Here is a 13,692-nt window from a genome sequence, read left to right as displayed (position 1 = left end):
GAATATCTGCCACGGGAGCAGGCATTGTCCCCTGGGGCGTGGATTGGTGAAAATGCTGCTCCAAAGGGAGTTCGGTGGGCAGTCAGGGCTGGGACCCCCAAGGATGGAGCTCCTCCATCTCTCTGGGGACCTATCCTGGGGCAGGAGCAGGGGCTGGTTGGTGTGGACCTGTGTCCCAGTGGGGTGTGATGTCTCCACATGCTGATGGCCTCCTCTTCCCTTCCAGGGTCGCCATGGCAACTGCATCCTCTCAGGTTCTGATCCCAGATATCAATTTTAACGATGCCTTCGAGAACTTCGCTTTGGATTTCTCCAGGGAGAAGAAGCTGCTGGAGGGTCTGGATTATTTAACTGGTGAGTGACCCCCCCAGGGTTATCTAACTGCTGAGTGCCCCCCCCAGGGTTATCTAACTGCTGAGTGCCCCCTAGGATTATCTAACTGGTGAGTGCCCCCCAGGGTTATCTAACTGGTGGGTGACCCCCTCAGGGTTATCTAACTGGTGGGTGCCCCCCAGGGTTATCTAACTGGTGAGTGACCCCCTCAGGGTTATCTAACTGGTGGGTGCCCCCCAGGGTTATCTAACTGGTGAGTGCCCCCCAGGGTTATCTAACTGGTGAGTGACCCCCTCAGGGTTATCTAACTGGTGGGTGCCCCCCAGGGTTATCTAACTGCTGAGTGCCCCCTAGGATTATCTAACTGGTGAGTGCCCCCCAGGGTTATCTAACTGGTGAGTGACCCCCCCAGGGTTATCTAACTGGTGAGTGCCCCCCCAGGGTTATCTAACTGGTGAGTACCTTCCAGGGCTGCCCCTTCCCCTGCACCCCACTGGCAGAAATGGGGGTTTGCAGGACCTGAGGAGGAGGCTGATAGCCAGAAGGATCCAAGGGGTGGGTGACAGGGAGGGGAGAGTGAATTCACCAGTTGTTGCACTGCTGATGTGCTGCCAGAGCTGCTGGAGGTGGCAGTGGAACCCCTCATACAGCACACCCAACCACGCTGCCTCTGGGCATTTTGTCATCAAAATAAAAAGTTTAATCGCAGATTCACAGATTGCATCAGGTTGGAAGGGACCTTCAAAGGCCATCTTGTCCAACCTCCCTGCAGTGAGCTGGGTCACCTCCAACTGGATCAGGCTGCCTAGGGCCACACCAAGTCTGATCTTGAATGTCTCCAGAGACCAGGCCCTCAACCATGTCCATGGGCAACCTGTTCCAGCATTTTACCACTCTCATGGTGCAGAACTTCCTCCTACTGTCCAACCTAAATCTCCCCTGCTCCAGGCTTCAAACTGTTGCCCCTCATCACCACATTCTCCTTGTAACAGTGGGAAACAGGGAAAATCATAGAATCATAGAATTGTTAGGGTTGGAAAGGACCTCAAGGAACATCTAATTCCAACCCCCATGCCATGGGCAGGGACACCTCCCACTAGATCAGGTTGCTCAGAGCCACATCCAGCCTGGCCTGGTTTTTAAAACCTCCAGGGATGAGGCTTCCACCACCTCCCTGGGCAACCTTCTCCAGTGTCTCACCGCCCTCACGGGGAAGAACTTCTTCCTAACATCCAACCTGAATCTGAGGGAGTAGTTTGCGTGGAGGGACTCTGCTCCCCCAGGAGGCGCAGCCCCATCCCTGAGGGAGCCAAGCAGCTCAGTGCTAAGACAAGAAGGGCCAAGGTGACTGAAGGGTCTTCTCCCCGGTGTCCGCAGCGCCCAACCCGCCGTCGGTGCGCGAGGAGCTGTGCACAGCCTCCCACGACACCATCACCGTCCACTGGCTGTCGGAGGACGAGTTCAGCGTCAGCTCCTACGAGCTGCAGTACACCATCTTCACTGGCCAGGCCAACTTCATCAGTAAGTCACACCCACAGCTCCTGGGGCTGCCACGGGAGGTCGTGGGGAGGGCTGGCAGTGAGGGGAGGAAACCACAGCAAGGGTCCTCTGAGGACGCCGGCTCGGGGCTGTAACCAAACCACCCACGCTGGGGGTCCATGACTGGATTGCTTTGTCCCCACGCTTGGTGTCTGCAGCCTCCAGCTTGGTGAAGCCTCACAGGTTTCTCATCCATCTCACAGCTCCGAGCTGGATCTCTGACAGGGTGCCTGGGCAGGTGGCTGCTGTGGGCTGGTGCTTAGGTGTGATCCACAGCCTCCATAACCATACCGAGGCATGGCTCCAGGTCTTTGTGGTAGTTGCAGGCTGTGCCTGGAAAATTTTCCACAGGTCTTGCACAGAAAGTAGTAGGATGCAAATAAATCACCCATGGATGTAACTTGTCATTATTTTCCTTTTTACATCCAATGGTGATTTATTTACGTTCTACTGCTTTCTGTTCAAGATCTGTGGAAAATTTTCCAGGCATAGCCTGAAACTACCACAGTCATTTCCCCTGAAATTAACTGCCCTGCCTAATTAATTGTCCACACTGCCACGGAGGGGATGTGAGGTCTGAGGTGGGCTCCCACTGATGGTCTGTGGTGGGACCTGGGTTAGACAGTGCAGCCCAGGTCACAGCAGCCAACTCCTTTAGAACTGCCTGGGCTGTGTGGTGTTCAGTTTTCCATGCTGTGGGATCTTCTTTCTCTGCCTTTTCCCCAAAACTGGAGGGGGTTTGTGTCCTGGAGGAGAATTAATCTGTGGGCTGGGTCACAGGAGAGTATCCAGGGGCACTGCTGGTTTCACAAGAGATAAAAATATGGGACAGCCAAGGCTGAGCTTCCAGTTTGTCCACCCTGAGGTTGTGCATTTGAAGAGCACAGCATCTCCTGGGATAGCTCCTGCAAGGAAGGTTTGTTCCTGGGGTTTTCCCATGTTGCCATGGTGGGAAGTGCTGATAAAAAGCTTCAGGGTGGAGCTCCTGGGCTGCTGTGGGTTTATCTCCCTGGTCAGGAGGTGTCAGTGCTGGAAGCATGGTGTCATGGCACAGGAAGGCTGGGAAGTGCACTTTAAAGCCTGCAGGAAGCTGCTGGAGAAAGTTTCTGCCAGTGACTTTCAGAGCTGATGAAATGTCCTCCCCAAAGCATGGCCCTGCTTTGGAAAACAAGGTGATTTATTTCCCTTGGGTCAGAGGTCAGTCACGGGTGCTACAGCAGCCAAATGTCCCCTGCTCAGCATTCCTCTCCACCTCCAGCCTACAACACGTTGGCTCCAGCATTTTGATCTTCTCTGCCAGCCTGGGAGAGCTCAGCAGCCAAACTGGCTCCGTTCTTAGGTGGCCACCATCCTCCATCTCCCCTGCACCTGCCAGCTGAGGAGGAAACATGGACCATGCCAGCACTGAGTTTTTTAAGCTGAGAGGGACCTGAAGGTCTTTTCACCAACTCTGTATAAGCTGAACTGGCTTAGAGCTCAGTCAGTCTTGCTCAGGGCTTGCTTCTTGAGCATCAACCTTCTCCAAGGATGGAGGGTCCCCAGCACTCAGGGCCCTCCTTCACAGTGCTTGCCCTCCTTCAGCCAGAAAGAGCATTTCCTTATCTAACCAGGGTTTTCCCTGCTCCAACTTGTGTCCTTGTCCTGGGGCTGCTCATGGGGAATGGTCTGACTCCCAGCAGCACCACTCTGGACACATGGCTTCACCTTGGATCCATCAAGGGGCTTGGAAATTGGTCACCTATCCCTCTTTGGGGGTTGTAGGAGTTTGGTGTTGAGGAGGTGGAGGGTATGGAAGCCATGGGGGTGATGGACAGCAAGAGCAGCTCTGGAGGAAAGCCCCAAGGGGCACACAATAGGAGTGTCCTGATGTTTCTTGGTAGCTCTTCATAGGAGGAGAAAAGGGACATCAGTTAAGGTCTCCAAGAAGAAAATGAACCATGGATTGTCCCTTGGAACAGTGCAGCCAGCTCTGGGCAATGAGAGCACCTGAACCCTGCCAAACTCATGTGTGAGGAGACCCTGGGAAGAGTGCACCAGAGCTCACCCAGATGAGCTTGAGGAGGTCTCTCATGTCAGGAAACACCTTGTCAGCCAGCACACAGCTGCCTGGTGGAAACCACCCCTTCGTGCTGCCTGGATGGAGGACAAAAGCTGCAACAAAAAGGATGTTTGGAGCTTTGGCAAGGAGAGAAGCCTTCAGTCTTCAAGGACAGCAACCCCTTCTTGGTTGTTTTAGGAAAGAAGCCTGCTTAGGAGGCCAAGTTGTTCCCAGACTGTTGTCTCCCAGCCACCTTCTCCCTTCTGAGGAAGGACCCAAAGCTGGTCCCTGTCTGCAGGGGGGTGACACCTCCCAGTGCTCAGCTGAGAGCTATGTGCTGCACTGGAGGCAGCTCTGCGTGAGGACACCATTGGGTCACATCTGGTTTGGTTTCCACTTCAGAGAGCATTACCCTGCTCCCCTGGGCCACCTCCACCTGCGCTTCAGACCAAATCCAGGCTGACAGCGACTGCAGCCTGCCCTCGTCCCGAGATGCAGAACCAGCACAGTGGCAGCCCAGGTGCTCTGGAGGGTTTCCCAGCCATGCACATGTGTGCTGGTGGCAGGAGGCTGGACGTCCCCCTCCAGTCACCCTGAAGTAACAACCTGCTCCTCACGTCTCATCTCACCCTTCTCCCCAACGCTGGCTGGATCCAAGCAGCCTCCAGCTGCTGCTTCTGGATCACAGGCTCACAGGATGTTAGGGGTTGGAAGGGACCTCCAGAGATCATTGAGTCCAACCCCCCTGCCAGAGCAGGACCAGAAAATCCTGCACAGGTCACACAGGAATGCATCCAGATGGCTCTTGAAAGTCTCCAGAGAAGGAGACTCCACAACCTCTCTGGGGAGCCTGTTCCAGTGTTCTGTCACCCTTACAGTGAAGAAGTTCCTCCTCATGTTGAGGTGGAACCTCCTGTGCTGTAGTTTATATCCACTGCCCCTTGTCCTATCCCAGGCTGCAACTGAGCAGAGCCTGTCCCCTGCCTCTTGACCCCCAGCCCTCAGATATTTATAGACATTTATTAAATCCCCTCTCAGTCTTCTCCTCTCCAGACTAACCAGCCCCAGGTCTCTCAGCCTCTCCTCATAAGGCAGTGCTCCTGTCTCTTAATCATTCTCATAGCCCTCCATTGGACTCTCTTGAGCAGATCCCTGTCCCTCTTGAACTGGGAAGTCCAAAATTGGATGCAATATTCCAGGTGAGGTCTCACCAGGGCAGAGTAGAGGGGGAAGAGACCCTCTCTCGATCTCCTGAGCGTTCTCCCAGCATCCATCTGCCAATGACAATGCCTGTGGGAGCTGCTGGGGCTGCATCACCTCTGGAACATCTTCCTGCAGGTGCCCTACCTCTCAGCTGCTGGGAGATCAGCCCGAGGGCTGGCGAGCTCTGCATTAAGCAGCGCACGGTTGCTGTGTGAGTCAATCCTTCCCCCTCCCCCTCTCTTCTGCTGCACCACAGGTCTGTACAACTCCATGGACAGCTGGATGATTGTCCCCAACATCAAGCAGAACCACTACACGGTGCACGGGCTGCAGAGTGGCACTCGCTACATCTTCCTGGTGAAGGCCATCAACCAGGCGGGCAGCAGGAACAGCGAGCCCGCCCGCCTCAAGACCAACAGTAGGTGCTGGGTGCTCACTGCCTTGCAGGCTGCTGGGCCAGCAGCTCCATGGCTGCTCAGGGACAGGGGTTGGGGGAGGGGGCATAGCTGTTGGAGTTTAAGGTTTTCCCAGAGTCCAAAAAAACAAATCCTAAATGGAAGGGATTTGGATTGCCTCCGCCTCTCCTCTTTGCTTGATTCCCTGGTAGGGGTAAAAGCAAATCAGGCAGGAGAAAAAAAGAGGTTTAAAAAAAAAAAAGAATCAGGAAAGAAATGGTCTGGAAGCGGTTTGGAAGTAAAAAGGTGAGTTTAAATATATATATATATATATATATATGTTTGTGTGTATATATATATATATATATATCACTTGAGTAACAGGGAAAGTTACAAAGGTATAAGGAGAAGAAGGAAGGAAATAGAAAAATATCCCCAAACCAGGCCCAGCTGGCATTGGATTCCTTTGATGTAAATGTGGATTCTCTTTGGATGCAGTCCTTAGGAGTGTGGAGGCAGCATGGAGCTGTGTGGTAACTCAGGAAGCAGGAGGGCAGCAGAGATGTCTGTCAAGCAGGCAAGGCAGGAGAAAAAGAGACAACCAAGAAGATGGCTCTCCTGAAATAGGCCTTGCTGGACAGGAAGGGGGAGTGGAATAGACTTTGACTTGGGGGATCCCTTCCCCTGGGAGTTGGGGGCCAAGTCTCTCTGCCCACCTAGATCAGGTTTCTCTGTCTGCCTGGGGGCTGGGTTCTTTTCAGCCCCCTCTAGGGATGGGTGTAACCTGACACAATGGCTAAGCTGCTCCTGGTGGTGAGATGGAGACCCCAGGGTTATTTATGTGCCTGCCTTAGTTGGTGCCTCAGCTCCTTTTATGCCTGCAGGGATGGCTCCCAGCTACCCCACGCAGCGCCTGGAGCTTCCGTCAGCTCCTGCCAGAACCCTACAGGTCCCTGGGGCAGCTGGTACAGGTTCCTGGGCCAGGTGGGATTTGAGGTGGTCATAAAGGTCCATCTTGCTGGTGGCTTTACACTGCTGGGCTTGTGGGGCTGCTGGATGGAGTCCCAGGGCATTTGGGGGGGAGTGGCTGTGCTGATAGAGCCATGAGGAGATGGAAAGGTGTTGGTGTGGCTGTAGATGGGGCTGGGCAGCTGCATGCAAAGCAGACAAGAGGTTGCTCTTCATAAGGCCCAAGGATGGCCAAGGAAGGTCAAATGTGCCTGGGGAGATGAGGGTGAGATTGGATCCAAAATCCTGGGGCAGCAGAGCTGGACCTGTCCTGGGGCTTTGAGGTGTTCAGGGGCTGTGAACATGGCAGGACTGCCTGGGGACATCACAGGAGAGAAAGGAGACTTGTTGATGGAGACAGTGTCATCTCCAGGCTTCTGCTCCATGCCTGTGTCTCCCCAGTGCTCACTGAGCCATCCCTGCCTGGCATGAAGGGTGTTTAGGGGAAATCCCAAGATTCTGAGCATCTGATTTTGCCATATTCTAAACATATTTCATCTTTTCTGTGCTGGCCTCAGTGTGCAGCGGCTGCCTGGGGCTGTTTGCTGCCCAGCAGCAGGCTGGTGCTGGTGGTGGAAGCTGCCACCACGTCATGCTGCTCCCCCAACACATCCTCACTGGCCACTTCCACAGCTTGTACATGGTGGCACCAGGGTTGTCCCTGTTTGAGTGGGTGATGAGAAGACAGCTCACCCTTCTCAGCTGCTGTAACCTTGGTGGAAAGGCTGGCAGCTGGGCAGGAGATGGGCTCATTAGTGCATTTCACAGCCCTCTCTGCTCCTGGAGTGACGTCTGGGGAGGTTCTCTCACACTAGAAGCTCTCTGTCAGGACATGTATTGATTTCTGCAGCGTTGTGATGTCAGTGGTGCAGTGCTGGTCAGTGCCCCAGCACCACAGCTTGAGAGTGATTTTGGTTTAGTGACAGGGAGGAACCTTCCTGTGCTGAGCCTGGGCCTGAGCAGATCTTGTTTAGCAGCAGGGTCCAAAAGTGGGTGAAGGTGTCAGGATTCAGGGACAGTCCTGGCTCTGGTAGTAAATCAAGTGCAGGGAAGGTGGGTTTGTGTTGCTTGCCTTGACCACTGCAAACTGGTTTTATTTTCACTCACATTTCTCTCTCTTCCTGATTCACCCATCCCTTGGTGAGACCTCCTGGGTTGTACAGGGTAGCTCACATCTGCATCCCATGGGAAACAGCAGTTGGATTTCATCTGGAGGGGTGGGATTGCTGCCTGAGCCTTGGTTGGGATGCATGGTGCAGGACCCCCTGCTGGGCTCCTGCACCAGCAACTTGAGGCAGCTGAGGCTGGGACCACCGAGAGTCTGTGAGAGCCAAGACACCACCCAGTGCCAGGGTGGTCTCAGGAAGGGGTCAGATGGGAACAGGCACCCAGCTGTGTCCTCTGAAACACCCTCTGTCCTAGCCTGTGTGCTCCATACCTCCCACCTTGCCCATCACAGCCCCCAGATCCTGCTGCAGCCCTTGTGCCAGGACGTGCCAGGCACAAACCCGTGCCGAGGGCTGTCAACAACAGTGTCCAGTTGTTGACACTGACCTCATGAGGGGTTGCCCTTGTGAAGGGCTCTGGCTGTGTCCTGTCTGATGGAGAGGGGTATTTTTATCCTTGTTTCCTCAGAGTCTGTCTCTTTGCATTACTGCTGGGGAAAGACAGCCACAGAGCTGTGGAACCAGCCTGAGGAGAAGAGAGGGAGGGTCACTTCCAGTTTCCAGCCTCACTGGCAGCCTCTCAGCTCAGTTATCCAGCAAACTGGGCTCTGAGGAAGACCAGCAGGAGCTGCTCCAGTATGGGGTGGCACTTGAAAGCTCTCCAGCCTTGCCATGCCTAATGGCAGTGCTCTGTGGCACCAGAAACTGGAGCTTACCAGAGGATCCTCAGCACTGGCTGATGAATGGGAGCTGGTGCTCAGCTGTGGTTGTGTTCAGCAGTGTGAGGGGGCACAGATGTCCCCTGGCCTTGGGGTCTTCAGGAGGGTTTTACCTGCAAGCAGGAGAGCCAGTGCAGGTCGGGAAATGGTCTTGTGGCATGCCACAGGACTTGCAGCTGGGTTTCAAGCCAGTGTGGAAGATCTGCAAAGCCCAGCACAGTCAGTTCTGCTCCCTGCCTGGCTCCATGCTCCCACCTCCCTTCCAGCTCCACCAGACATGGGGCTGGACCTTTGATCTGCTCCCACCTCACCCTGCACAGCCCAGGCTGTCTTCTGCAGGTGGTGAGACCTTGTCTGGCAGCAGAGCACTGACAATTATTGGGTGTGCTCCCCATGATGTATGATGGCACCTGCCCGTGCGCTGCAGGGAGGGTCTGCCTGGGGAGCTGGGGGTCCTGGGGATGTGCCCAGTGCCCCAGCATGGTTTCTGGAATTCAGTGGTGTCACAACAGCACTTCAGGGGCTGTTCTCCCTTCCCCATGCTCACACAGATCTCCATTGTGCTGCCAGGGTCTGGATCCCTTCAGGGTTCCAGGCTCTGTGCACTTGCCTGGCTTTGGTTCACTGTGCATCTTGGTGGCACCTTCAGTGCCACTTCCATCGGGAAACATCCTCCCACTGCTGCTATTTTCTGTCACTGACAGAGAACAAAAGGAGCTGCTCTGGTGGGGAAAGAGGGGTTTGAAGGGAGTGATGTGCAGTAAGATAGATCCCAGACATTCCCCAGCCCCTCACTGAAGGATCCCTGCCAGAATAACCCAGCCCTGCCCTCCCTGTGCAGAAACAACACAGAAACTCCTCAGACCCCCCCTGGATGGATCCAGAGGTCCTGTTCACCTCCTCTCCCACTCCCTCCCTCCTGCCTGTTAGCTCACACAGTAGTCAAAACAGAGATACCCTGGCAAGGCCATGGAATTAGAGAGAAGTTGCAAGCAGGAGCAACAGAAGAAGAAGAGAAAGAACTCTTTATGGCACTGCTCTGTCCCCATTAGCAAGCCAATGAATTCTATAGACCTTAGCATTATTTTTTCTTTTGTATCCAATGGTAATAATTTCTTTTTTACTTTCAGTCTTTGCAGTCAGGAACTAGGCTAAAGTTCCCCCTTCAAACTGTAGCACCCAGCCTGGCTGCTCTGAAGCCTGGACCTCCTTAGAGGGGCACAGAGTCACCCTCTGCACCTCACCTCTCTCTGCATTTTCGAGTTCCTTCTCTGGGCAGACACCTGCCAAGTTCTGCCTGCACAGCGATGCTGGCAGGCACAAACCCTACCCCCTGTGCCTCCTCCTAACAGGTCAGCCCTTTAAGCTGGACCCCAAGATGGCTCACAAGAAGTTGAAGATCTCCAATGACGGGCTGCAGATGGAGAAGGACGAGAGCTCCCTGAAGAAGAGCCACACGCCCGAGCGCTTCAGCGGCACCGGCTGCTACGGCGCCGCGGGCAACGTCTTCATCGACAGCGGCTGCCACTACTGGGAGGTGGTGGTGGGATCCTCCACATGGTAGGCAGCACCCTGGCCCTCCCTCTCCCTCTCCCCTTCCCTCTCCCCTTCCCCTTCCCTCTCCCCTTCCCCTTCCCTCTCCCCTTCCCCTTCCCTCTCCCCTTCCCCTTCCCTCTCCCCCTTTTCCTCTCCTACAGGCCCTCAGGCAACCCTCCCAAGGGCAGGGGTTGCTTTGCTGCCACTACTGGGAGGTGGTGGTGGGATCCTCAGTCTGGTAGGCAGCACCCTGGCCTTCCCTCTCCCTCTCCTGCAGGCCCTCAGGTTTTCCCAAAGATGAAGGCAACCCTCCCAAGGGCAGGGGTTACTCTATCCCCTCTCACCCCAGCAACCCCTTGCCTTCTCCCCAGCACCGTTCTTGGAGATGCTTGCACAGAAGCATGGCCCCAAGTGCAGCTTCTTGGTCCCAAGTGCAGCTTCTTGCCCCCAGCACCATCCAGGATCACCCTTAGTACCACAGCAGGTGCCCCCAGCCTGGGCTTGCCCTCAGGTCCAAGCCCCTGCCCACAAGATGCAACAGAAGGGATGGGTCAGGGGCCCAAACATGTGCACCTGTCATTACAAAGCAGTTTCTGGCTTCAGCAGCTTGGTCTGTGAGGTGTTGCTCAAGCAGCAGTTGTAGCTGGAGCTGTGCCCCAGAACTGGAGCTGTTCCAGGCGTTGTGTTGCTGGTGGCTGAGCGCTGCAAGAGCTTCAGAGGAGGAGAGCTTTCAGATCTTCAGCAGCTCCTCGGGCTCTGCAGAAGGCTGCTCATTGAGTCAGCTGGGGCTGGGGCTCAGGGCCAGCCCAGAGCCATGTCCTGGTGAGGCTCATACCAGCAAGCTTTGATCAAAGCTGAGTGGGACCTGCAGCTCTTGGCAGCTTCCAGTGCCACCTCCCATGTCCCCATGCCTCAGCCCCACAGCCATTTCCTGATGGCTTTGAAAGCAGAGTGACAGTGGTCAGAAGCCAAAGGGACACAGCATTCACTCTCTTCATACAATTGTGGTATGGTTTGGGTTGAAGGGACCTTCAAAGCTCATCCAGTCCAACCCTCTGCAGTCAGTAGGGACATCTGCAACTAGAGCAGGTTGCTCAGAGCCCCAGACAACCTGACCTGCAACCAGAGCCATCAAAATCCCTGTCCCTGACCCCAAGGGCTGGCTCAGGCTGTGCCTGCCTCACCTCTCTGGTGGGGAATTGGGGTTTGGGGGCCAAAGATAGCAGCACCCCAGCTCAGAACCCCTTCCCAGTGCTCCCTGCCATTGGGCTCAGCCTCCCACCCACTCCAGGCTGAAAAGCACCTTTGCCCAAAGCATGCTTTGAAGTGAGACAATGGTCTTTGTGATGAGAAAGCCCTCACCAGGCAGGTCCCCTCTCCTCCCCAGCTGAGCCTGGAGATGCTCCAGCAGTTCTGCAGAGCTGCTGCCTGGTTAAAGCTGCTTCTGCCACTCAGAGCAGGGCTGAGATGGAGGGGTCCTGCTGAGAGCATCCAGCTGGGCCACCTCTGCCTGGCAGCAGGAGGTTGCCTTGGGAAGGAGGGAGGGAAGGAGGAATGGAGGGATGCCATTCCCAGCCAAGCCTCTGCAAGCAGCTCTTCAGCTGCATCAAAAAAGCTGTCTGGCAGAGAGGGACATGGGGGTCCTAATCGAGGGTCAACTGAACAGGAGCCAGCAGTGTGCCCAGGTGGCCAAGAAAGCCAGTGGCATCCTGGCTTGTATCAGAAATGCTGTGTCCAGCAGGAGTAGGAAGGTGATTGTCCTCTTGTACTCAGCTCTGGTGAGGCCACACCTCGAGTATTGTGTCCAGTTTGGGACACCTCAACACAGGAGAGATGTGGAGGTGCTGGAGGCAGTGCAGAGGAGGGCAACGGAGCTGTGAGGGGCCTGGAGAATAAATCTTATGAGGAGTGACTGAGGGAGCTGGGGAAGGTTAGTTTGGAAAAGAGGAGGCTGAGAGGAGACCTCATTGCTCTCTACAACTGCCTGAAAGGATGTTGTAGAGAGGCTGGTGCTGGTCTCTTCTCACAGATAATTAGTGATAGAACAAGAGGGAATGGCCTCAGGCTACAACTGGGTAGCTTTAGGCTGGACATTAGGAAAAAAATTTCACAGAAAGAGTGGTCAGGGATTGGAATGTGCTGCCCAGGGAGGTGGCTGAGTCACCAACCCTGGATGTGTTTAAAGGTGGTTTGGATGCAGTGCTTGGAGATATGGCTTAGGGGTGAACTTTATAGAGTAGGGTTATGGGTTGGACTTTGGTGATCCTGAGGTCTTTTCCAACCTGATTGCTTCTGTGATTCTGTGACAAAGCTGTTGTGCTGCTTCCAGAGTCAGGAGGGCCCTTAGAGCAGGAGGTGGCAGCAGCTGTTGGGGAGGGCTGGGGGGCACTGAGCAAAGCCGCTCCCGTTGCAGGTACGCCATCGGCGTGGCTTACAAGTCGGCCCCCAAGAACGAGTGGATCGGGAAGAACTCCTCCTCCTGGGTCTTCTCCCGCTGCAACAACAACTTCGTGGTGAGGCACAACAACAAGGAGATGCTGGTGGAGGTGCACCCGCAGATGAAGCGCCTGGGAGTCCTCCTGGATTATGACAACAACGCCCTCTCCTTCTACGACCCGGCCAACTCCCTGCACCTCCACACCTTCGAGGTCTCCTTCATCCTGCCTGTGTGCCCTACCTTCACCATCTGGAACAAGTCCTTGATGATCCTCTCGGGGCTGCCCGCCCCGGACTTCATTGACTACCCGGAGCAGCAGGAATGTAACTGCCGGCCCCAGGAGTCCCCGTACGTGTCAGGGATGAAAGCCTGTCACTAGGCTGCCCTCGCCCTGCCCGTGCCCCTCGCTGGCACCGGCCGTGCCCGCCGGGTGCCGGTGGCCGGAGCGTGCTGCCAAGACGCTCCAGCAGGAGGGAGCCTCCCGACCCAGCTCCGTCCCTCTCCAAGGGGCAGGGGAAGATCCTCTTCCCGTGGCTGAAAATAAACTCCCATTGGTGAGCTGCGCCTGTGGCCGGCGCGGCTCCCACAGCTCCTTGGTGCTGTGCTCCCGGAGCAAGGTGGGCACCTGGATGGTTTTGTCTTCCCATGGGGGCTGAAGAGGCTGGGGCAGGGTTCTGGGTGACCTCCTGAGGTGCTGGTGTGGTCAGGGGACGTCTCGTGCATCCGGGCAAGGCACAAGGTGGAACAGGAGGAAGGTTTGGCATTCTGGAGCCAAGTGTTGGTAGCTTGTCTGGAGGGCTAGGTGGGACCTGAGCAACTTTTTTTTCTGGGGAGGAGCTTCTCTTTGGCTGAGATTGGGCAGGGTTTCGGTGGTGGCAGATGATTGCGAGCACTGACGGTGGCTGTGTGGTGGTGATGTGGCAGATGATGGTTTCCTGGTGGGTGGTGGTTATGTGGTGGATGGTGGTTACGTGGTGGATGGTCTGTGAGTGTGAGGGCAGCGCTGAGAAGGATGGTTCCACTGCCTCTCCTGGCCATGAGTGTGTTCCTCGTGCTTGGCTGGCTTTGCAGACCCAGAGTGGAGGGCAGCCAACTGCAGAGCCTTGCCCCACTGTGTCTCCTCCTTTGGGAGCCCACCAGGACTCAGGGAGGACCCCAACCTTTAGCACCTCACCCCTGGCACAGAGGTTTGGTGGATGCAGGCTCCAGCTGTGTCCCACCAGGTGCAGTTCCCTGTAGAGCTTCATCAGTGCCATGTCTGGTGCCCCTGCACAAAACCCACATCTTCCCATGCTGAGCAGATGGCCCAGCCCTGCCC

General features: G+C 55.6%; 1 protein-coding gene across 2 annotated transcripts in view; it reads left to right on the top strand.

Annotated features, from left to right (window-relative positions):
* The window catches only part of MID2 (midline 2), a 55,964-nt gene extending 43,211 nt beyond the window's left edge, over positions 1 to 12,753 (top strand). For both annotated transcript variants that reach the window (XM_054388520.1, XM_054388519.1), the window contains exons 5-9: positions 227 to 354; positions 1,711 to 1,854; positions 5,370 to 5,531; positions 9,754 to 9,961; positions 12,351 to 12,753. In XM_054388520.1, the coding sequence (XP_054244495.1) occupies positions 227 to 354; positions 1,711 to 1,854; positions 5,370 to 5,531; positions 9,754 to 9,961; positions 12,351 to 12,753 (1,045 nt within the window). The remainder of the gene's footprint in view (positions 1 to 226; positions 355 to 1,710; positions 1,855 to 5,369; positions 5,532 to 9,753; positions 9,962 to 12,350) is intronic.
* The last annotated feature ends 939 nt before the right edge of the window (positions 12,754 to 13,692 follow it).

This window comes from Indicator indicator, chromosome 17, assembly GCF_027791375.1.
Source record: "Indicator indicator isolate 239-I01 chromosome 17, UM_Iind_1.1, whole genome shotgun sequence".
In the NCBI taxonomy this organism is placed as follows: domain Eukaryota; kingdom Metazoa; phylum Chordata; class Aves; order Piciformes; family Indicatoridae; genus Indicator; species Indicator indicator.
This window is presented reverse-complemented; position numbering and strand designations above follow the sequence as displayed.